The sequence below is a fragment of the Diadema antillarum genome, unplaced genomic scaffold, assembly GCF_040938485.1.
Source record: "Diadema antillarum isolate AM-2024a unplaced genomic scaffold, OU_Dant_1.0 seq00000957_RagTag, whole genome shotgun sequence".
NCBI lineage: Eukaryota > Metazoa > Echinodermata > Echinoidea > Diadematoida > Diadematidae > Diadema > Diadema antillarum.
This window is the reverse complement of record NW_027271805.1, coordinates 114690-141173: the sequence shown is the minus strand read 5'-3', so window position 1 is coordinate 141173 and position 26484 is coordinate 114690. Positions and strand designations below refer to the sequence as shown.

The 26484-nt window shown below is 38.3% G+C and overlaps 2 protein-coding genes across 2 annotated transcripts in view; one reads left to right on the top strand and one right to left on the bottom strand.

Annotated features, from left to right (window-relative positions):
• LOC139741855 (aminopeptidase N-like) overlaps positions 1 to 26484 on the top strand; it is an 84600-nt gene that overhangs the window by 22087 nt on the left and 36029 nt on the right. The gene's annotated exons all lie outside the window — the stretch shown is intronic.
• LOC139741854 (uncharacterized) lies at positions 234 to 1850 on the bottom strand. The gene has a single exon (XM_071652430.1). The coding sequence runs from the start codon at positions 1848 to 1850 to the stop codon at positions 234 to 236; it is 1617 nt and encodes a 538-aa protein (XP_071508531.1).

The following is a 26484-nucleotide window of genomic DNA, read 5'->3' as shown; positions in this document are numbered from 1 at the left end:
TATTCGACTCTTCCGACCCCATTCCGGGGTATGAGAGTACAACACATAAATACAAGATATGGTTATAACAATATCAAAGAATACATGTTTGTGATATATTACAATGATGTATATAAAATAGTCTATACCTACTAAACATATATACAGTGATATATACAAATTGGCAAGCAAGGTTAACTAATCGCATGAACCATACGACCAAACAATCGTGACATACAACTACAAAATATGTACTAGAGATCGAGTATCACTGGATGCTTAATTTTTCTACCACTACGAGTTACAATATTTTCTTTCTTGACTACAGTATATTCAACTTGTTCAGGCTTCTGCAAATTTGCAAAATATGACATGATCAGCCTCACAAATAACACTAATCTTTTAAGTTGTCCTAAATGCGAGCATGAAAATAATCTGGACATGTGTAATGAGCAAGGACGTTTAACCAAATAATGATTGCTTAAATATAACTGCCTTTCCTTTTCAAAGAAGGGGCATACGAAAACATAGTGAAATTCATCACCCGTTTCATGCCTATCACAACAAGGGCATTGAACATCCCTTTCATCAAATGACTGTACAAATCTTCTATTATTAGCTGGCAACCGATTTGACCTACATCTAAAACGGCTCAATGAAATTCTATCCCTCTTACTCAACTGGACTAAATACCTTTCAAAGAGACTATTCGTCTTAAAAATCCTATAATTTAAACATACTCTGTTTGACCAAACATTTGCCATCAAATCCTGTTTAGACATATCACTTAATCTCAGCTTCAAGGTGCTCAATATCCAGTTATTACTAAATCCTTCCCCTTTTCTTAACCATACAACACCAAGACCAGCATTGTTTAAAATTTCCTCAATATGAGATATCCACTTAGATACAAAAGTCGTGTCCTGTTGACTTATTAATCTTTGGAGTGTATAAAACCTGAATGAATATTTAGCAGAAGAACCCTTTATGATCCTCAGCCAAAAGCTAACCATACGATATTTAACAGTATTAGCCAGTCGTATTCTCCCGGTTTCTACATATACCATACAATCTGGTGTGAATTTATTTACACATAACAACGATTTCAAGAATTTCCTATGAAAAATTTCGATTTGACTCAAATCCATAAAACCCCAAACTTCACACCCGTACAATAGTATTGGTAACACTAACTGATCAAACAGTTCGCATTGAATATCCACAGGAAGCTTGAGTTTCTGAACCTTTAGTGACATAGAAAAAAGTGCTTTCCTTGCCTGTGTCACCTGTTTAGAAATAGCCTTCTTAAAACTTCCATTGTAATTAAATTGAATACCTAAATAAACAAAATCATCCACTACATCAAGTTTGTCTTCACCAAAACTGAACAATGGAAAGTTACGTACTTTGCCTCTTGAGAAAATCAGGACTTTAGTTTTTGTAGTATTGACACTTAACTTCCAATCTATACAATATCCATGCAATGCATTCAAAGCCAACTGAAGCTCTTCTGCACTGTCGGCTAAAATAAGAGTGTCGTCTGCATACAACAATGTATATAAATGTATGAAAAGATCCTCATTGACTTCTTTGTCTAAAATATCAACACAAACTTTTTCAAACAAAAACTGCAGTCCCTTGAAACGGCAACTCAAAAACGATTCAAAATCATTGAGATATAATGCAAAAAGCAGAGGCGATAAATTTTCACCCTGCCGTACACCAACATTACACTGAAAGGCCTCAGAATGTTGACCATCTACTAATACACAAGATTTGGCTTGAGCATACATATTCTTTATAACTGTAAACACCTTACCATCCACCCCAGACTTCAACATTTTATGCCAAAGTGAAACCCTATCAACCATATCAAAGGCTTTCTTAAAATCAATGAATGCACAATAAATCATGGTGGTGAATCGACAATGAACTCAGAGAATCAAGTATACTGCATATCACGAAGGGCGTTAGCCATATAGTCTACAACGTTAAGTAATTCCACACAAGTCTACGACTCTGACATTTCGCGAATGCCAGCTTCGTACACTGACAGCAATAAACTTCGGAAAGAAGCACGCCAGCTTGTGTCCGTGAACCAAACACTGAGTGGTACAGCCCAGTCGCAGCCGTTTCCTGATTTCTGTTTTCATGTAAAACAGAAATCAGAAGATTTCATAGGAGATTTCATCAGGAGATTTCATTTTCACACATATCTGTGTGTCAAAATTATCAACCCTGAACTGGAGAAGCTAAAGAGAGAGGAAGCAAGTCCCTTGCAATGCCCTTTCACAAATGTAAACTTGTAAAAATGTCTGCAATTCAGGGTGATGATGAGTAGGGAACGGTAGTGATGAACTGGTGTTCACATAAAATTGCAAAATACCATGATGTAGGAATTATTCGAATTTGAAATGAAGAAAAAAAAATGACACCACATGTCAAGGCCAGTGATTCTATTGCTTTTATTGCGCCGGAAACTCTTCCTAGGAAAAGATCACTATTAAGACAGCCACTCTGCGAAGAATGACTGAAGATTAGATGATAAATTCTTTAAACTCAATTGTTTCCTGTTGCTGAGTTTTAAACTGACCGAAGAATTTATAACATACCGTACCTCCATACGGATACTGTTACGTTCATCGTTATCTGGGAGGCAAAATACAGCACCTGTTGCAAAATTATGGTTAGAACTAAGTCTAAGTTTCGGTCTCAGACGTCAAAAAAAAAAAACAACAACCATCGGAAACCCTATCTAATGGGTTCCATAATAACGGCTTCTGTATTTCGCACAATCCTGCCCTGTGCCAGATCGAAGCACGACAGTGAAACAGGGAGGTGGCTCTTCCCACCTCCCTCAGTGAACACATATCTGTTTGTCAAACTAATCAACCCTGAACTGAAGAAGTCAAAATTGAAATTTATATTATTTCCTTCCTCACAACCGACTACTTTTCCTGCTTACTACGAAGGAGTAGTGTTAGGCCTATATAGATCTCTCTCAATGACTATTGGGTATACCTATCTATGCACCAAACACCTCTCTTCCAAACGATCCTAGCATACTGCTACGTTCATCCACAGTCCTTAATCGCTGCGAGCTATCACTAGCAATGTGTTTCATACAATATCGCAGAAAAACCGCCTCTGGCAAAGATGCTTCGGCCATCACGGCTGACACCCAATGAGGAACCTCCACAACTTAGGCAACAAATGTACGCAGACGGCATAGAAATGGGATCGGAACGTAACTTTATTGAGCCTCGATGTGGCCTTTACGGTTTACAAACTCAATGTGACACCGAGGATGTACTCCAGTATCGGGTACCTCCTTGGTGTACAAGTATTTAAAACCCTAGTGCAGATTCTGAACGTTTTTGTTTGGATTTTATCCTCACACGGCAGTCTCGCAAACAACGCCTGTGCTTTATTTGCCGCTTGGTGGCGATACCCCGAGAATTTGCACGCCAGAAAAAAAAAATTCTCGGGGTATCGGTAATCTGAAAACCCCCGCACCGGCATCTTATATGGCGCCATCTAGCAGCTAGAAACGAAATGGCATTACACTCTATACAATACTCACAGACTGATAAAATCAAATACCAGCCCTCTTTTCCGGGGGGGGGGGGGGGGGGGGTGGGGGGGGGGGCAAAATTTACGTTTCTGCATGAGGTATTGTCATGCATGTTGAAAAGTGAAAACTTTGTATTCACATGTTTGTTGCAAGTCTGCCAACAAAAGAAAGACAGAATTTGGTTTTGTGGAGTCCATATACAAGCAATAAGCTTTAATTAAAAACGAAACGAATCAAAGCAGACTCCTTGAAGTAATGATACCTAAATTCAAATGCGTTTTATTCATTTTCCTCGAATAAAATATGCTTACCTACCGTACCTGGGAAAGTCTTCGTTTCTGGAAGTGTTGACATGGAAAAAAATACTCAGTACCTCGAAAAATGCATTTTTCAAATAAAGTATACTGACAAGCAGTTGGGAACTGACAAATACATTTACGGTACGGCAATTGTAATTTTAATGTTTTTCGCACACTAAAGGGAATCAATCAATGACAGTTTATACATACGAGCATAAACAATCATCTATGGAGGAAAAGAAACAAAAAAGAGATCTATGGGCAAAAGTACACTCATTAATCTGATTAAAGAAGTTTCATTCATACATGAATGGACGGATTTTCTTTTATTTTGGCTGTGTGTTTTATAAAGCGTCTTTAATATGGAATTGTCTGAAATTGCTCATTTTGCACATCTATTTTTATATCGCGATTGGTGTTTCTATTGTGATTTGTTGCTTGTTTGTTTGCGTGTACTTGCAAATGTTGAAGCATTATGCCCTATATGAGAAAACAGGCCTGTTGAAATGTATCGCGAGGAAACAACGCGAACTTGCCTCAAGTCAAGCGAGATCTGACCCTGGTTCAAGGCACCTGTCTCTTCAGATACGCTTCGACTGATAGAGAAACATCTGAGGGCATCCTTACGGTGACCTAGACCAACTTCAGGCAATACTCGACTAAAGCCCAGGAGAGGACCAGTCCTCTGGAATTCAGCCTAGTTTTACGGCAAGCATTTCACTTCACAGATTGATCTGTTTAACCGATTATCATACAAGGGGTAGGCCTACAAAGTATGATGCCATGCCCTGACTTTGAATGTGGCTTTCGCCACCTGAGTAGCTTACCGGACAACACAGACATTGTGCGTGGATCACAGTGCTCATGAAAACACGTAAAAAACAAGAAGAAGAAGACTAGAATTTCCTGTGTTTTTCACACAAAAAAAAAACAACAAAAACAACAAAACAACAAATTTCACAACATAAAGGAGGGGCGCTTTGGCATACTGAATAAGACTCCCGACTCCCAATCGGAGGACCCAAGTTCGATTCCTTGGACAAGTCTGTTAATACCCACCATGTTCCTCTCGTCCCAGGAGTATAAATGGGTACCTAGCAAGGTTAGGTTGATGACAGAGCCCTCTGGTAGAGCAGTGGCAACAGTGAAGAGACTACCCTGGATAAAGAAGACCTCGTTATCATATCATATTGGTATGTCCCAAAAAAAAATTACAACGGGACCCTCAGCAATGATATCTTTAAAAATAGTGAATCAATCTAATTACAAATTCCGGGTATGAAACTATAACTCATTGCCCACATCTTATAGAAAACCCCATTCGATTTGCTTCAGTGGTCAAAGAGAAATGAGGAGTTTCATAGAGGATGTCAGAAATCTCTTCCCTCCAAGTTCTGTCTATTGTATTCACACACAAGAGCATCGAAGTGCTAAATTTAGAAGAATCAGACTCATGACATGCTCTACAACAATCCACATTTCTCTGTGACCGCTTATCCAAATCGAATGGGGTTTTCTGCAAAATAGAGCTAAAATGTTATATTTTAAGACTCTGAAGTAGCATTTAGACAGTTTAGTCATATTGGGTGTTATCAATGCGAAAATTTGATTGTAATTTTTTGGAACATACTGTATAGGCCTGCCTTGTACACCATAGCTGTGTAACACATGTAATTTGTGAAGGGTATCTGTACAGGCGCCCGTTCAAATAATGGGGATAGTGTTAAACAGGGACGAGGACAGATAGGTCCTGGAGGATGACATTATATTGATCTCAGCTGTAAATGCTTGTTTGAAGAGACGTCATAGACGTCAGTCCACTCCCTGGTAGGATAAGAAAATTTGTGACCAAAACTTCCATTGCTCTTCCCAGTTAGGAGCAAGTTAGAGTGGGAGGATGCGTGACAGACGTAGAATAGGGCTAAAATGTGATTTTCGACATCAATCGGGAAAACTTGTCCCAGTTTTCTGTGAGCACGTTAATGATGGCAGGAGGATATTGTGATGTGAGCTCATGTGTTTTGGATGTTTTCTGGCAAACAGAGACTCGGGATGCCAGACAAGGGACAGGACTGTGAATGACAGGTGTGGATTATTAACGAAAATTGAATCCATGCACTATCTGATCAGGGAGTTTCTTTTTCTTCCACCTCCCTGATCTGACTCTCTAGATGGCTCGTGGTAATAGAAGTACCATGCCATGTTTACACAGCACGATTTCTGAATGCATAAACGCGGCTGCTATCACCGTCTCAGTACAGCGTACTCTCTTATGCTTTGGTTTCGATGAAGAGGACAGAGAAAAGATACTTTCACAGATGCTACCTCTTTGCTATACCGTCGACCGGAAGAAGATCTGATTCACAATGTACCGAAGTCCTGATGAATTTGAGAGAGAAAAGTTACAAAGAGAAATCATAAAAGATTCAACAAAAGAATCGACTAGACAGAGAAACATGCGCAGCTTAGTAAAGATCTTTTAGGATAAATTTTGGGCCTAAATTTATATAATTTTCAAATGAATCAAGGCAACTAGTGAAGATTAAAATCTATACAAACAGTTACAACCAAATATAGCATGTAAGAGGAATTGCAATGATGTACCAAATGCATGAATGTATAAGCGATGTGTCATAATCATTTCTGTTGATATCATACTGTTTTCATGTTTATGAATATAAAGTATGTGTTTGTTTGTCCCAGTCCAAGCGGGACATCCACGAACGACAGTGTTCAGCTCACTGATGAAACAATCCTGTGAAAACAAGAAAAATAAAGAGATGCCAAGAAATTGTTCTTAAGTGCCAGACAGCACCGAGACATACACACACTAAAAAAAGGGGGGATATGTAAAAGGTATTAGGGGAAGAAACAGAAAAAAAGGAAAGAGAGGGAGGGAGAGAAAGGGAAAAGAGAAGAGAGGGAGGGGGGGGGGGGGGGGGAGAAGAGGGGCGGTGCTCCATGTGGACCTCAGGGTGTTGCTCCGAGCATGACATCTATTTGACCTTGGCTTTCCGCCCAAAATGCACAAAGTCCACTTTAAAGTAGGTTACAATCTTCCTCGGCTGTTCAACCTAAGCAGATGCATGATTGGAACCTGTTTGGTACTCTGATCTATGTTTTGCATTGCAAAAGAGAGAAGGGGGTGGAGATAGAAAGGGAGGAAGGGAGGGGTGAGAAGAGGGAGAGAGGGAGTTGTTGCCACCAGACATGTGTCATATGGATTAGTGACAAACATTTACAAAGTGCCACCTTTTGCTGCTGTTTTCATTCTCGCTGAATCTCGCATTTCTGTTTCTTCATTCTACGCACTCTGTCTTGAAATGTAGGAATGATTAAAAAAAAATGATTAGGAACAAGCAAGCAGATAAATCTACGATTATTGAGAGGCATGAGTGCTGAAAAATTAGAGTCCTCATATCAGGAGCAAAGAATTAATAAAAAAATATAGTTCCGCGAAATTTTAAGATAATCATGCTTTTACCTGATTAAAGGCAAAGGGCAAAGATGCTTCATAAGATACAAGAAATCAACTTCATATTTGTCGTTTTATGCAAAACGCTTATATTACCAACAAAAAGAATTTAAAGGGACTGTACAGTACTGGTTATGGTAAGGATTCAGCTTTTAACGATTTGCGAGATATTTAGAAACCACTCCATGAAATGTTAAGGAGCATACAACAATTCTAAGGGGAATCAAAAGTTTATTTGATGAAAATCGGTTTTGGAATGGCTGAGACATCAAAAAATAAAGTAAAATAAAGCGATCATAATAAAAGGTGGGTCCCACCTTTTATTGGGATTGCTCTATTTTGCGTATCTCGGCCATTTCAAAACCAATTTTCATTGAATAAACGTTGAATTCATCTTGGAATTACATGCTCTTTCATATTTCATATTTGGTTTCTCATTACCTCACCCCAAAATGTTAGAAACCTGAAGTTAGGCCTCAGCCAAAACTATACGATCCCTTTAAGGGAAGCGACGTTTTCACGATCAAGGTGGTCACTCTTACAGGGACCGCTTTGTCACTCCCTCTCTCTCTGTCTCTGTCTCTGTCTCTGTCTCTGTCTCTGTCTCTCTGTCTGTCTGTCTGTCTGTCTCTCTCTCTCTCTCTCTCTCTGAATGTGTGAATACGGAAGCTTATAAGAGCCACTGAGAAGATGACGTCATAGTTCCTCATCTTCTCGAACATTTCATGTCCGAGGAGGCGAAGTATGACTGAGAGATCTCTTCACACATTATGACCTTCAATGACCCGTGAAGGTGAGATGTCGGATCTTGCCTTCTCGTCTTCTTGGAACCGAAAATGTTATGGCGACGGGGATTATCTTTTTTCTTTTAAAGAGAAGAGCGCGAAAATCCATCAAGTACACTTTGCAAACTTCAGAAAAGGGATGCAACAACAAAAATGAATGAAGCACAGGGAGAGAGGGGACAAGTCAAACAGGAAATAGGGTGAGAAGAGTTGAAATGGATTGACAATGGAGATTTTAGACAAGATTTTAGTGATATCCTTCCTGTCTTATCATGACTAAAATGTAGTAGTGCAATTACTCCATGCAAGTAAAGAGGAGAAGAATATTGCTGGGAAGAGAAGTCAAACTGAACTTGAAAGGAACTCTCTAAATGATTTCTGTGATAACTTTGAGTGATGTATATAAGCCGGTCCTGAGGTTCGGAGTTCAACCAGATATTGTTATACGGTGAGACGCTGCATTTCAGGTGAAACCATACTTCTCTGTATATGATTCACTGCTCGGGATTACGTTATGAGAGAAGCTTGTGATAATTAGGGGTAAAGCCAGCCCGGCAGGGACGATTAGCTCTTTCCTCTTCAACTTAAGCAATCCACATAAACGCAAAAACCGTGACTCGCTATACAATGAACACGCTCGTGTGCCCGTGAGAGACGCTGCTATGCTGATTTACATGCTGCGTGTGCGTTATTAACTTGTTAAGAATACTAGCGAGAACCCCTCTGCGTGGAACTTTGCCCGAGAGCGAGAGACTTACTCGTGTACTTTCTTCATTTTCCACCCCGCCAGGCAGATGCAAAGCAATGTAGGTAAACACACGTCTTTGCCTTCTGTAGTGATACGGATATACTCGCGTTGTCCCGACTGACGGATTTACTCACCTAGTAGTGAAAGCTACATTATTTACTTGGAATAAAGCCTGGAACTTACTATATTGTTGGATTACCGACAAATGGGTGAGTCAAAATGTATGAAGGGCTCTCTTTCTGTTGTTTGTTTGTTTATTCATTTATTAATTGTTTAGGGGTTTATGAGCTGGAGAGACATGTCAATGCCATTGTTTACGTGTCTTTCATTTCTGCTTGTGTTTTTTCCCGTCTCCTGGCCCGACGAGATGATCTCTGTTTTATTTTCACGCCCGTATAAGTGTCTTGATTCAAGCAACCACCACATGTGTGTGCTTCATTGTATGAAAATTCTATACATACCTAGATAAGATTGGCAGCATGCATAGTATGATGTTTGGTCCCCCACCTCTCCCCCCCCCCCCCCCCCCCCGCTTGACGCGTCAACTCCGCGAACTTGCAGTATTACTGACACGCCTTGCACTCTCACACTTAATTGGCGTGATGTGTTAGTTTTATTTGAGTGCTACAGTCTCTTACACGATAAATAAGTGAATCCTGGCGAAAAGGCAGAAAGAATCAGACACGTATGACTGCGATCGAGACAAATAAAACAACCCCAGCCACGAAATATCGTTTTCCCGCCATGAGTTTGAATTTCACTTCCTCACAATGATACTTTCAATATATACCTAACATATCGACTACTGATATACCATCGGTCATGGATTCTTGTAATATACGTTGAAATTGAGGCTAGGTTGAAATGACAGTAAGCATTTAGCCAATTATCACTGTATCGAAAGTATAAACAGACTTTAGTCGAGATGAATCTTGAGGAGAACTCTTCAATTTCACAGCTCATAAGACGAGTTTAAATTGCAGCAGGTGTCATCTAGGCCTACTTAGATAAACTGATCACGCCGTGTGTGAACCTTGTTTGATTTGCAATGACCGTTGACAATGGAGGACTAATGAACTTAAAGACCAAAGAATGCATTTCTTAACACTTTGCTCCACAGATGTTAGAAATGACAGTGTGCGTGCTTATGTGATAGTTTATAATGGAACTTAAGTTTGCGCAAAATGGGAAATTTACGTAAATACATGAATTATGTACACTATAAGAATTGCCATAGAACTATGGTGACTTTATCATTAAACTAGTTTGCTAATTATTCAATGTTTACATTTACGAACGAAGATTCCCGATCAACAATGTAGGACAAATTATATGTCTTTATTCGTGAAGACAATAATTATGAAAATAACAGTCTAGTCATGAGAAACTCCAATATTCACGGAAATATCTCATCTCAAAACTCTCTCTGCTAAATTCGTTTTTGATTTCAAGTCTTCTTTAACAAAAAATTAAAAAAATCTGACCGACTTTTGACCATCGTGAAACCTCACATGCGTACACTTATTACACATCGCTCTAAATTACTCTTGATATAGTCCTGCATAAACGACTGCACTGTACCACAGGAAGAAATCTTCATTAGCCCTTGTACTTACTGCACTACAGCATTGAGGACATATAAATACAAATATCCTTATATTCATTTTCATATTTTTTTTCTGTGCGTCATTACGCAATATGTTCTTACCTAGAAAGCTGTAACGATATCATTGAGAATTCCCAGTAATATGTGTCATCAAATTACTTACCGCGTTCTATAAATACCATCGCTATTTAAGTGCTACACCGTGTGACGCCGCGCAACGGGGAGAGGTACACTTTTTGCAAAAAAGAAAAAGAAAAAGAAAAAGAAAACGAAATTAAAACAAAAACCCATATAATCATGTTGGAGAAAAACTGGACAAACTTCCAAACATACACCCCAAAAACAAAACAAAACAAAATAAAACAGAACAAAACAGATCTTTCCCTGGAGCAGTAAGCCCCGACAACATTCTCCCTTGGGCCGCCCCCCTCCCCCCCTCCCCCCTCCCCCCTCCCCCCTCCCCCCTCCCCCCTCCCCCCCCCCCGTTCCGCGAGCTTATAGCTCTAAATAGATGTAACTGTTTATCTTAGCGTTTCATAAGAGTAATTTAAGAAAGTGATATTTACGCTTCTGACGTGCAAGAAAAATGCATCATTTTTTATTGATTGATCGGCGATCAGCATGCAACAGGACAAATGCTTGATATGACCAGGGAGGTGCCCACCTCCCTGATATGACGCATCTATGTCGTTTTGCGATCACCTGCAGTAATGGTTGACAATATCGTTCGTATGTCCAACCATGGAGGTACAAACTTTGGACCTCCATGGTCCAACTACAACGATAGTAGATACAAGGTGCATTCAAATGGCAGCATATAACTTGATTTGTAGAAATGGTGGGGAGAAACTGCTTTCAGCAGGGTTGATCTCATCAAGCTCGTTTTATGCTATGTTAGCACGCCAAGACAGATAGAGTACAGTTTCGTAACTATATATAGCCCCGAAAATAAGCGTTTGCAAATGCGAACCACATATTTAGATTGACAAAGCACGTTGTTTGTGATCTTTTATTTTTCTTTAAAGAATCGAAAAAAGCTCAATTTTTGTTTAATGTCAACGTATTCATGTGCATGATGCATATTCTCTCCATATAAGCAACATCCATACTTTCCGTGACAACTGGATGGCAAGCTCTTATCAAGATAGTCTCCCTCGTGTCCCCACCATTATTACCCTATAACTGTTGTGACGCCCTCTTCATTACCTTTCCCACGGAGTCAATGTACAGATAGAGCCACGAGGAGACACAATAATTTGATCTCATTGCGCACAATATCTAATCAGGAATGCGATATCTAACATGTCGAAGAATGGTATGCACTGTCAAACAATCGCATACGAGCAAAAAGCAAAGCAAAACAAAACGAAACGAAACGAAAACAAAATAAGGAAATCACGGAAATGCATGTCGATCGTTGCATGTGGGAAAACTTTGCTCGTATATATAGGTTTGTGATTTTGTTGTTGTTGTTGAGAATTCATCCTTGTTACCATATACTGTATCAAAATAGCGTGTATTTTTCATTTGTATGTCGCACCAAGACTCTGCACATCTTTAAGTGGGTGTATTTCTTTAATTTGTGTATTTCACCATTGTTTGGGGAAATATGTTGTTGTAGGCCTTAATAAGGCCTTATTGTAGGCCATAATAAGCCTTCGGACTTCCGAATCCCATTTCGTTGTCGGATAAACGAACCTTTGGAATAACGATCGTGTTTTCCGAATAACGAACCTTATTTCAGTTTCCGATTAATGAACCTTGGGAAGAACGAACCTTATTTCACCTACGTAATACCGATCCTGCCGAATAACGAACCTTATTTAATTTTCGGAATACTAGAGTAACAAAACTTTGGAATAATGATCCTTCGGAATAATGATCCTTTAGAATAATGAACCTCCGGAATAACGAACCTTATGATATTTTCGGAATTACGAACATCCGGAATAACGAATCTTCGAAATAACAAACTGTAACCTGAACACGATCCTGTCTCGGATAACCGTTCGGTATGAGAAAGCAGTGGTCTGCAAGTAACGGCATTCTAAGTAAATACTTCTGCAGCCTTTGCAAATATTTTCATCGCTTGCAGAGAGAGAGAGGGAGAGATGGATAGGGGTGGGGGAGGGGGGGGGGGGGTGGGGAAAGGAATAGAGGTTCTTGGCAGAACCACATGACCGTGGCCATGAGTGTTTACCTCAATACCTGAAAACAAGCTCAGGTATCCATGCCTAGCGGTGATGAGTACATCGCCACAAAGACTATCGTACAGGTGCTTTGCCAAAACTAGCCGCGGAGTATAATGTTGCTGGGACTCCCGCCGCTTAGAACTGGCCAACTTTGTCATGTTTGTTGAGGTAAACACTGCTTTTAGCGTGCGGTGTGGTCCTCGCTTCGATAGAATATAGAGAAGCAATAATTAGCCTTCACATTGGCTCATCTCGCTTTCATTGCGGTATTTGTATAACAACATTAATTCTACCATTGACAATGTTAGTTTTTAAGCAGACTGATAATGTGATTAAAAAAAACTTGAATCTGAGAGTGAAAAAAGCTACCTTCGTCAAGACCGTCGATCCTTTGGCAACCATGTGTACTTCATCATCAGATGACTAATATGTATAGGCCTATAACTAGATAAGAAAATCGTCTGCTTCGTAAGCAAATTGTGCCATCTGCGTAGGGTGCATTCAAGTTATCTCATTGTATCGCATGTATTATACAGCTGTATTTTTTAAAGTGATAATGAATCATCAACAAGAATTTTGTCAATGCGCAAAAGAAATGTATTGAGGAAATGAAGGATAAACGTCTTAAAGCCACGGGAAATATATCGCTAAATTTGGAAAATACATATAAACGATGAAGAAAATGGTATAAAACTCAAAGTTTTTAAGGAAACTCAATAAATGACAGACAAATGAATCTGTGTGGCATATAATGATTAATTTTAATTTCTGTAAATGACGAGGTGCTTTCTGATTCAATGGCGCTTCAAGCACTTTACAACGATAATGTAGGGCCTACGCGGAATATATACCGTCTCTGCAGCTCATGTAACAATCTGTTTAATATTTGGATTTTTCGTGTGGATCTATAGTCAGAGAGCGTTAGTGTATGAAGCAGCATCACATTGCAAAAACATTAGGAGAGAAGTGTGATCACATAGAGGTGACAATATTTGTTAAAAGTTTGGATAAAAATGTCTATCAGACATTATCATTTTCATACAGTCACAGTGGTTGACAATAACGTTATTCAGGTTACTATGTGTATTGCGTTGAAACACGTTCTGTGAGGAACTTCAAAACATATATGGGTTTCTTGTGGTTGGTACAGCCCTTTAAATATTCTATGTCAGTTTGTATCCCCCTCCTTTTCTTACGTTGGCTTTTCATTGTTGATGTGTAGAATTCTTAGAAAATTTGACATAGACTAGATCTGCATGACAGTGTTCATATGAAAGCAAAATAAACACACGATGAAGAGACCTCTAGGCCTACCCGCATATGTCAGTATGTTTTGCCAATTAGATACTTGTCAGAAAGCAGAACCACAGCCATACTAAAACATACAAACAAACAAACAAGCTAATGTCAAATGTATTGCCCACAAGCTATCGGTCGACCCAATATCTTAAAAGAAAAAATACAAACAAAACCGGGGATGATCGCTGATCCTTCAAGCAGCAACCCATGCAATATAATTTCGGAAGCATTCAATGCAATTCAATTCAATTCAATTCATTTATTTTCATTCTTCCTTTTTCAACAAAACATAACGCATAATAAATTTGGAATTACATCATAAACATAAACACTCGACTTTGTAAAAGATAGATGATAAAGATGAACAAAAGAATGCATACTGGCAAAAAAGTACAAAGTTATGCTGACAAAAAAGTACAAAGTTATGCTTCAGTTGAGAAAAAGAGAACTGAGAGGTCCACTAAAAAGCAAGCTTGTATGTTGTGAACCACTCAAAAAATGAACAAACTTATGAATTACTTATTTACAAATACTTATCACAGATATAATTTACGATAGATTGGAACAAGACTGGAGAAATACAAAAGACATGACACGACTTGACAAAAAGACGGAAAGAATGGTGAGAGAGAAAGGGGAAACAAAGAGAATGCATTCCCACCGTGCCCTTTAAAGGCATTATTTACCATTTGTAGATGAAACAAAAACCCAGATTTAGTGCTTCAAAATAGTTCTGACAATGTCATGTGAGTTAGGGATAGAAAAAAAAAACAATGTAAAAATAAGAATCAGTATAATTAATGTTAAGTATTGTTAAATAAACAAAATAAGAATAGTAACAATAACAATTTTTTTTTTCTTGACTAAGCCGTCTACAGTAATGGTCTATTGAGAAAAGTAATGATATCTCCCCATATTTTGCTCTCTAAAAAAAAGTCGAGTGAAAATATTCACTCTTGAAGGAGTGAATACAAAAAAGAGTGAATTTGGAGTGAAATTGGAGTGAATTTTGAGTGAAAATGTTCATTTTCACTCGTTTTAGAGTGACCTCAGGGATCACTCCAAAATCTGCGAGTGATCCCTGAGGTCACTCCAAAATCGAGTGAAAATGAACATTTTCACTCAAAATTCACTCAAATTTCACTCTAAATTCACTCTTTTTTGTATTCACTCCTTCAAGAGTGAATATTTTCACTCGATTTTTTTTAGAGAGTAGGCTTCATTGCTAAATTTCTATATGGTAGGATGCTTTGTGATAACAACTGACCTACACATATTCATCAAATGTGATCTCGAACATTTTTCAAATCACTGCTCCCAATGGTAAACAGCACCTTTAAACTCGAACGCTTGAGCACGGACAAACCAGTAGGACTACTGATGGTATAGCAGGCAGGTGGGGAGGGCTCACCTAGTCGATGTCTCATTGGCTCGCTGATGATTGGTAGGTGACAGTGGAACTGGCCTCTGGCTGCTCTGTGAGACTGGTTATCTGGCAACCTGCGAAGGGGCAAACAAGGTACTATGACTAATAGTTTATTGCTAGATAACTTCCAGTGTTTTTAAAGAACGTCTTATATTTAGGTAACATCTCTGGCAAGCAGCATTGATAGAATAGGATATTGATAAGTGGAGTGATATTTAAAGAAACTCAGTTATATATTCATGTAATAGTTATTGGCAAAATATTCATCCATGAATGATACGCCAATAAATCAAAACAACGATATTACCAAGGTTGAACTCGATAATGCATCGGGACAAAGCGAACAAACTATATCAATCGAAAGTACAGTCATTATGCTTGCAACGGTTTTAAGTTTGAATTCCTTTTACGGCAGTTGTAGGTTACTGACAACGACGTTTAGCACAATCATCTTTCACAAATATGACCCGAAGAAAGACTTACTTTTAAGATTACAAGGTTTTTCGGGGGTATACATACAGTGTATGTGTTGATATTGTTGTGTTTAATTATCCTTTCTACGAATTTCAAACTAAATTTTTAGTTAAGAAGGCTTACGATGTCTCACCCATGCCTATATACAGAAAAGAGAAAGAGATCGGGATAACACCTTATCTCTATACAAACCATTGTAAACCTCTGTAGGAATTGTTGCTCTCTATGAAGTTAAGTTAATTGTGGCAACTATGAGGAAAGATTTTATTGGTGATAGACGCTAATTTGCATAGTTGTTTCTTTTTGGTGTACTGTCTGACAATTACGATTGACGGAAAACAAGCTCAGTTGTGTGTAGACCTACACACTTCACATGCGACAACCAGCATTTTGCTCACTGAGCCGTCAAGACATATCATGTTGAGCCTTTATGTGGCTGAAAATAACGAGTGTGTTTGACACTATTATCTTTCCACCGCCTTGCTATTATGGAGCGTACTGACGTAAATATCTGGTGAAAATACGTTGTAAAGGGCAAAGTCCCGTTTATTGCGTTTCCTTATGATGTTATCGCGGCAGGTAGGCCCAACGAAAGTATGCACTCAGACAAGAAGTAGAAATTAATCCCAAGACTTTCAAACCCAAATAAAGGGAATTTTTGTCCTCAAATATGAAGGGGAAACACAACTTTGACCCAAATTGTTGTACTGAGCGTAGTTCGCATTGAGCGCGGCCATACATTGTTACAAGATTGGGGTCAGAGTCAGCAAATTGCCAGGGTACCAAAGTGTTTCACCTATCGAACATGTTGTTTGACACATTGCCAACTTTGCATCGACTTCGCATAAATTGTGTATGTAGATTTGAAGATCTGTTGACATATTTCGTATGAAAAGAAACGTTACAAACTGTTATCAAAACGGAACGAGCGCGCAAAAAGCACTTCTTGTCCTAGAAGTTTACATGCCTACTTTGCATGACACAAAACGTTGGATATAAAAGGAATTGCACGTCCTGTCAAGGGTCAGTGTCATGTTAGTACCGCAAGCTTCAATGATAAAATAAAAAGTTTCATTCAACTTGTATACTTGCACTTGGCAGGATCTTTATGGGTTTGTAAGCACATAAGCATTCATTGGATGTCTCCCATCTGTTGCGAACTACCCCTAGGGAACTAAGACAGAGAGCGAGCCAACAGTCGACCACTGGTTACAAGTTGAGTATTTGCCAGGTTTTCTGAGTCATAAGAGCTTTGTAAAAGGCAAAATTACGAAATCGACGGAATGGCGTTGCCTATGTAGAGGACGAACATTAGATGACCATCGAGTAGATCACCATCAGCTAAATTATGCAAAGATCAGTTTTCACTCGTACCATTATATAAAGCAATGATAGGTACAACTATTTGAGACTTAATTGTGACCAACGGTTATTATGACAATGTGTTCCCTCGAAGCAACGTTTGTCCAAAACACGTTACTAGCAAGCTAGTAACATTGACCTCATCAATTATTCTCTGAACGTAGTGTTTCCTTCCGACTTAACCACAGCATATAGTCAAAGGGATTAAAGGGAGGTGAAATAGGGGAAGGAAGTCAACACAAGGTATAAAAGAAACAACAGGGAGAGTGAGAGATTGGAAATATTCACTAGTAAAGTTGAATTCAGTCATCTTTGTGTTTGTGTGTGTGTGTGTGTGTGTGTGTGCGTAAATTCTTTCGTTACGATGTGTTCCGTTAAGAGGAAAAAATTGAATTTTTGACCTTCAACATTTATATTTGAATTTAAAAGATAGCCATTAACAGTTCTTGTGTATGGTACAAAAAGAAACTAGATTAATTAGATTAATTTGCATAAAACAAACAAATAAACAAAATTTGTGTGTCGGAGCGCTAAATGTTGCATGAAACTTTGCACTTTCGCGGCTATCTATCATGTTGTATAGTGTTTGTCGGGTCTAATCAAGATAATGATGAAGGTGTCACTATTGTCTATTGTGTGTAGGGAGAAAGTTTGATAAAAGCATGAAAAAGCCGCATTAGAGCCGTGTTGAAAGAAAAACCGAAAAACCAAAATGCATTTTGTTTTCTTTTACTGCACTCTTCAAAATCGTAGGCAAGCCAGATAAAAGATGCTAATGAATCGAGAAAAACCTAATGCTAAGTACCTGAAAGTTAGGATTCATAGATTTCACAGTGTGTGGACATTTTCCTCTCTTTGATTGGCACACAGCGTCACAAACAAAACACAATTCATTTAAGTTTGTCAATGCTTTGAACAGGATTTGGATGTACAAATTGTATTGTGTTTTCTTTTTTGGGTCAGGACGTCTTCTTCCTCTGCATACTTTGTGCGTGTGATGGTCTGGGCACTCCCTCCATCTCTCTCTCTCTCTCTCTCTCTGTTACTTATTTTTTCTTCATAAAAAAACTTTCAATTGGCAGGATACACTTTATAGTCCCCCATGATTGATCTCTTGGTTGGCCTTCTGTAGAAACGAAGCTTGGTTAAAGGCAATTCTTTCCTTCCGAGAAAGAAAGAAAGAAAGAAAGAAAAATGTTTCAATAAATGAAACAGTTCAAACAAAAATCATTGCGTTTTACTTTGGTGTAGAGGTTTTGTCAGTACGTGATGTAGTGCAGGTTCTATTATGTATTAACACCTCTAACAACGGTTTGGTCACATGATTGTGAATGTATTCAAGAACGCTCCTGCCTTTTCTTCCTATTAGTCATTAAAGTAATTCTCTACATAAATATTATGCTCTTGATCTGCTCGGTATGACATTTGGCGGGGGAGGGAACATTCCGAATGTTCCACGCGATGGGTTTGAAATGCTATTGAGGGAGGTTATAAGTCCCGAGACGAAGTCGAGGGACTTATAGCCTCCCGAAATAGCATTTCAAACCCTGAGGGTGGAACGTTTGGTACTATGTTCCCGACAACAAAAGTCATCATCTGTTATATTATATGGGTTAGTCAAATACGTCAACGTCAACCACCCGTGTCAGTGTACTTACGCGTAGCTAGCGTAGCCCGACTAGACGCTGTTAACGCAGTGCGCTACAACAGCGACTGGGCTGTGTATAGTTACAGTGTACGATCTTTGCAACCACCAGCATGCATGCATAGCACAACGCACTCGATCGCTCGCTAGCGCAGAGCCAAATTCACTGTGCGCGCGTGGGTGGCCGGCCCGCGGTCCTAGGCCTTCTGTCATTTGCTACGTGAAAATGTTCTCCCATGGGAGAACATTACCAAGAATGTTCGCCCATGGGCGAACATAACGAATGTACCTCCATCACGTGACTCTGTTTAGCCAATCACTAACCGGTATTTGACTAACCCATTTAATATATTGATTTATGCACATAGTGCAATGTCGGAGTATATGGATTGTTTGCTTGCTTTCGCATGTATGCAGTATATTATATATAATAACAATGTTGATTGCCCATTGACCATTTAGGTAGAACCTGTCACAGGCATCACATAAAGTGACTTCATTACCATTTGATGTTTGAGATCGACCCACTTTGCACTGATATCCTGCCTTGAACATCGCCTGGATCGCAGACAAAAGACAGCAAGAGAAAATGTCTGCAGCAGGGTAACTTCCTCCGGCAAAAGATGATGTAAAAGGAAGCTTTATCAATTTCCTCAAATTGAAATCTGTTTATTGCGATTGCCATCAAATTAGCTTCCGTCAAAGTAGAGTCACACTGCTCCCAAGACCGGCTGAAATAAAACCATTCAGTACAATGTTCCTCTTTCCAGGATTTCGTTCTGAGCACCAGCCCTCTTCAGAATACGTCTTTCAGTATCTGACTAATGTCCCCTTGATGCTTAAAATACCTTTTTTCTTTTAAGTTGTTCATGCAGTTTTAACTGTTCACAGTTTATTGAACGTATATAGAAAAAGTGAAGCACCAAATACAACTTTTATTAAGACAGGTGGTGACTTAATTTACAGGTGCAAATGTCAGAATCTATCTACGTTTTTAACCACAAATCTATCAAACGCTGCAAAATAATTATTAAGCGGAATTGCTAATTAATCTCAAACGTTTATCGTCCACGAGTGTAATTCTTTGTCCACAGTATATCAATACCGTGGTACTATCAGAATTCCAGGGACCCTCCAAAAGTCGTAACATTTCATAATACCTTCCATAAACCCTAAATACTACAATCTTGGTCCATTGATTTAGAAAAATATTCGGAATGATCAGTCGGAAGTAACTGCATGTACTGGCTTTACCACAAAAATTGACAAGCAGCCGCTATATTTTGAAGATGATAACTTCTGAATTGTTTTAACAGCTTCTGCAAATTCGCTTCACTTGACACGCACTGCGTCTCCCCCCCCCCTTTTTTTTTGGGGGGGGGGGGGGAGGAGTAAATTGCTTATCACCGTGGTGACGGTTTCAAAAATGCTATCAGACGATTCTTAAAATGTTGTGAAAATGCTTCCTGTGATCCTGCACAGTCCTGTATTTTAATAGATTTCATTTCTGTCAAAGAGTTGGTAGGCCTATTGATTTTGATAGTGTATACAGGAATACCGCGGAATTCGTGTAACGTCATCGCGGAATGTCTGATTGACCATAGCGCCCTCTTGTGTCGGCGGTTGTGAATGACAGAGTACTCAGTAATTTACTGCATATCACTGACTCCTTACTTATTATTTTTTCCTCTGTTTTTTTTGCCTACAATTTGCAATGTAGGGCCTATTATTATGTGTCGAAAAATGGAATATATTGGAATTCACAGTAGACTTAAGTAAATCCAATCGTTATAGTTTATCATGGCTGATTAAGATTTTCAGAATTAAGCAGTTTCCTACAGCGCATGTGCGGAATAATAAAAAAAAAGGTGATTTTCATAGTGGTAATATGCATGGATATTGTTCTCTTTGCCAAAGAAAACCGGGGAACAGCTTTAATCAGGGCAACAAAGTAATCCTCCTGGAGAAAATTACAGAATAAAAACATCGGGTATGATATTGCAAGGTAGAGGTAGTTTCCTGCGTAGTGGTTTCGGAAAGGTAAAATCGCTTTATTTCCGCCTTGTGGAAAAATAATCCACAAGATAATTTAGAGTAAGAATAATATTCAAAAAGAGAAGAGTGATCGGGTAAAACAATCTTCCTCTGGTCGGCTTGGAGAGAACGCGTGAATTTCATTCACTCTAAAAACGGCCAAACGAAGAAGACTCGTTTTGTGCCGGAGGGAAATTCAAAGTTTGAACAACCTTCGAGATTTTGATGAAAATCCGAGTTTGTCTGACCCGGCGTGTGTGTGTGTTTGTTTGTTTGTTTGTTTGTTTGAAAAGCTAGAACTCGTAACACAACAGAGATTTTTGTGTTGGATTCAGAGTTTTTGTTTTTGTTTTGTTTTGTTTAGTCATCCAGTAACATCAATGACCCAAATCCCTTTAATCTGAAGTCTCCCAACATCTTCTTTGGTGTCACCCGCGGACCTCAACCGTCCATATTCTGTGACGTCGGCCCATTTCAAGAAATATGCATAAACATCAATTAGGGCAGAGGGCTGCAAAATTATGCAGAGCAAAACACTTTCACCGTACTGTGTCAACTTTCACCGTACTGTGTCAGTGAATGTTTCCCTCTGGAGCTCACGCGTCATTGATTCTTGTTCTAGAGTGTGATCTGCGAAACACGCTTTTATCATGAACAATGAACCATGGGCATGTCGCCTTGATAAAAGTTTTTCACTTAAAGCATTTTCCAAGCTATCAGATTTAACATATTGATCCTTGCTGATTAGAATTTTCATCATTTTCTGATTCAGTGAAATTTATTTACTTAATGATGAGGTCATGTCGAATAAAAAATCGAAAAAAAAAAAAACACCTTCATTTCATGATTTCAAATATCAATGCACATGCTAACGAACATATATGTCGGCTTATATTCCACATTATGCCAGATCATTTATTTCAAGAAAGCAGAAATAATGTTTAAAGACACTTTTATTCTAAACTTTAGCATTCATGTTTCATCCATATCTTACCCTATCGTACCCGATGCAACAGACTATCAATTTGGAATAATGATAATAATAATAATGATGATGATAATAATAATACAGGATACTTATATCAATGCAATGCACATTAATGGAAAATGCTAAACTTATCATAGCTCAAAAATCTTTAATACACCATGAACCTGATATATGAAACTCATTGTCTGACGATCTTAGACGCAGTTCTTCTCCACAATGTTTTAAATCATCATCAAAAAAAAAAAATCTTCTCGCAATGTTTCACTCAAATTAGACATTTTGCTTATCGCTTTATATTCATACCACAAATCATAAATATTGTTTTTGCTGTAAAGATTCTTCTCTTTTTGTAGAAATTCTTAGGGTAAAGCTAGTTTTTATATCCCTTGTATAGGAGCTCCAAACTAAAAACATTGTTATATTACGTCTCTTTTCTCAGCTTTTCCATATTCAGGCATCCCCTTCTTTGTTCCTGTAATTCGTTTTTTGTGTGTGTGTGTGTGTTGTTATTTCCCTTTGTGTTGTCCTCCTCAGCCATATAATATTTAAAATACTCGGAAGTTCAAGTTGTTTATCCGTGAGTTTGTGTTGTATTCCTTCATTAAATATAAGAGAGAACTGTAACAAACCATATCGCCAAAAGGCCGTTATCCTACTCAAGCAATTGCTAACGCAAATCGACAACGGTCTCCTCAATTTCACTTTTCAATTCAATTATTTATTTATTTATTCATTTCCATCAATAAAAGGAAATACAAACTTTATAACCCTAGCATTCAACTGTTAAACAATTTGATGTGACAAATTCATGAGTAAAATACAGAATATATGTACAAATGATAATGTAACAAAAAAAGGAGAAAAATTTACTTTTTGAACCTGTAACAAAAACAGATAAACATGGAAAAGGAAAAGAGAGATTTACTGAAAAGCAAAGCTTGTAGGACGTGGATCACTCGAAAAAAACAAACAAACAACGACACCAAAACCAATTTAACGTATTTATTATGCCAAATTAATCTATGTACCGTTAGAGCATTACTTATCATTGATATGTATGATACTAATGATATAAAGGCATGTCATTATAACAGTACATGTACTTGTTTTGAAGTACAAACGAATACAAATACAAGATAAAAATTAAAAGATACTAGATAACATAACGATGTAAGGGCACAGACTAATTCATTGGGCCGTGTGTAGCAGGAAAATAAGGTGACCAAAGCAATAAACAAAGACACACAGGTGCTCTCGTAGGTCACGCAAAACAACAACAACAACAACAACAACAACAACAACACACACACACACACACACAAGTACCAACCACCTGTATATATAAATATACGATGACATGAGGATTGAATACTAAGTATATCATACGCGTTATATATTATTATATCTTTTTCTTTTGAGTACCTTGTTTATATTTTGATGTGAAAATTATTTATTTTGTCATGATGATTTCATTACAGGTGGAGAAATGAAACAAACTCAAACGGAAACTGTACTGAAAAAAGTAATCTTAAAATGTTTTCTTATACACACCATAATCTCATATCCGTTCTGTGATTAATTTCTCTTGTTTATCGCTCTTCTTTTCAGTGATAAACAGCTCATGTAACAGGGGCGGATCCAGGAATTCCGTAAAGAGGGGGCGCGTTTACAAAATTATGGGGGGGGCGCACGCACCCCTCCCCCCATTTTTTCTTTTTATTTCTTTAGTTTCAACAAAAAATAAAGGGGGGGGGGGCGTGCGCCGGTTGCGGTCCTCCCTGGATCCGCCCCTGTGTAATGTCCCCTTGTTAGAAAAGTTCGTTGTGCAACGCTGTAACAACAAATGGAGAGAACACTTTTCTTTTGGCAGATTATCAACCATCATCCGAGATTTGTATCGATACAGTTGCACCACTCGATGCAATGCGTTCACCAAGTCGTAACCCGAATGCGAGCGCATGCGTGATGACAATACAGCTGTAGCTATAGTATGCTTGGTGATGAGCACCTCGTGCTTGCGTCCGATGCTTTACTATCATAACTGTATTACTTAGTGGACCCGATATGATAAAGAAGCGATCGGCATTGAACCATCCCGTGTCATGAAGCGCACAAACAAAAGTCACAAAAGGGATGGATATATGAGACTTGGGCCCTGTTTTATGAAGAGTTGTAATTGATTATATAGTTGATTTCTATCATAGGTCTATGGCAGCCTGTGTTGTAAAGGAGTTTATAATCGATTATAGCGTTTGATAAAACGGGGCCCAGTCATACCAGTAAGCTACTAGTTTTCGATAACTTTAGTAATCGCCTACATGTATAACTATTTCTTCGTTTACCCTTCAAAGAAATCCTATAGACATGTTAACATTGCTTCCAACACTTCAAGAAGGTACGTGAGTAATTCCATAATCATTATTCTTCTTTCAATCTTTAGAGCTTAGCCTTCTGGATGCACAATATAGTGTCGCTACATCCCTATAGTTGTCAGTGATTCAATCCTTGGGTTCCGGGCAAAATGAGATCATACACCAGGTGATAAGTACGTTAATGGATGACCTGCTGACAGCCCCATGGCTCTTATACTCACTTCTACGTTGGCAACTACAAGTGAAGCAAACTGTACACGATAACAAGAACAAGACTAGGCTCTGTACATTTTGCCCGGTTGGTACATGAACGCAAAAACTGTAAAACTTGATAAGAATCGGTGTTACACAATGAAGTTCTGCCATAAGATTCTATTCAAAGAAACACGTGTATAAGGTTGAAGGTTGGCGCTTATTGTACAGTACGGGGCTGTGCACTCACATGAATGTACCATAGAACAAATCCTGAATAAAATAAATGAATAAATAAAAGTCGTGATGTCAAAACAGGCAATATAAAGAACAGACATAAAAAGTGAAAAGATTGAAGATTATGTGATATATATATATATATATATAGGCCATGACATACAATTTGCATCTGAAGTTGTAAGGAACAAACTTAATTCTAGTTTCCACCGTATATACGTGTATACGATTCACGAAAATGCCTCTTCCAAAAAGCATATAGATACTTGGGTATACGGTTCACGAAAATGCCTCCTCGAAAATGAGATAAAATTAAAAGTATATGATAAGTGTGGACAATATTCATATCATCGATTAAGAGCCCTCTGGAATACTTCCAGTGACCATGAAAAGAAGTCTTGATTAGGAGTATTTGCGTTTTAGTCCTTTCTAATGACGCAAGCAAAACGCCGTGTCATATGATTCTTATAACTCGTGTTTATCAACGATATCTTGTGCCTGCCAAGAGGCGTATACAGTAAATACAACACTCCATTAAGAGTGAGGGCAAATTGCATTTGATTATGGTAAGAAGATAGCGTTGACTGAACTATTTAATAACAGGTCAGTGTGTTATCCTGCCTAGCCTTGTACGGCTCGTTATCAGTAATCAGTTTCGACTTCAAACCAACAAATCAGACACAAATCAGACGTCTTATACACATATCATTCATGAGATATAGGAAGAGAAAGAAGGGGGGTCCTAAGCTAAGTTGTAAAGTTATTGTACTCGTCTAAAGGAGCTGCGTCCTAACAGTGCATGTGCATTGTTTTGCTTCCTTTGAAGGTATAGCACGCCATGATGATCATAACATTGATATTGATAACAATATTGGTAGATAATTATGAAAATGATAATAGTAATTGCAATAACAATGATAATGATGATTATCATAATAGTGAAAACAATAAACGTCATGTAGCAGGGACCACGTGCTGTACTTTTAGAAATGTAAATTGAAGAGAGAATAAACACTTTGATAAAAGGAAATATTGATCCAATTGGAATTACTATCGATGTTTTTTTCATTTCCAGGGGCGGTAGCGGTAATGCGGGACAAAAACTTATATTTCTATCTCACACACGACTTCAGATGGTGGTTATAGCGACTAATCAAAACCTTCCAACAATGATCATCGCGTCCATTAGAGGTTTGAAAGGGCATGGCACTGTTTGAGTTTACTCGAAACGTTGCAAAGAACGAAGCAGCTGTAATAAAATCCAAGTGGCAACACATGACTTACCGTATCTATCCGCCTTATCAAATCGTATTTGTTCTCTTTCTACTCACCGAGTACATCAGTAGGTGAGCAAATAGAGATGCAGAGTAACCATAGACTTTGGCCTCCATCGTTGATAAATTAACTTTTGTTTTGCCGATTCGCACAGGTGATGTACTACGCAGCTCCTCTTCAAGCATTTCTACACTGTAAATGCAAAGTATGCTATTCTGTAAAAAAATAACATATTAATGACTCGCTATTAGTACGGTCATTGGCTTTCCTTGCAGTGAGAGGTACCAGGTTTTCTCTGTCTACTAGCGACGGTCCAATTTATTAGCTGAATTGAAAGTCTACTGACGTTGTTTGCGTTACAATCATCTCCAGTATATTATCATGAATATCATAAAATGCTTTAGAATATCAATCGTGTTGTTAACTGATGCGTTAAAGTTTTCCTAAAGACAACCGGTATTATCCGTTCTCCCTTTTTCGTCCTTTTCATTTGAAACTGAAATTAATTGTTGACGTATACAA

Excerpts from the sequence above, each read along its gene's own strand:
- LOC139741854 (XM_071652430.1), bottom strand. The coding sequence starts at position 1,850 with ATGGTTGATAGGGTTTCACTTTGGCATAAAATGTTGAAGTCTGGGGTG.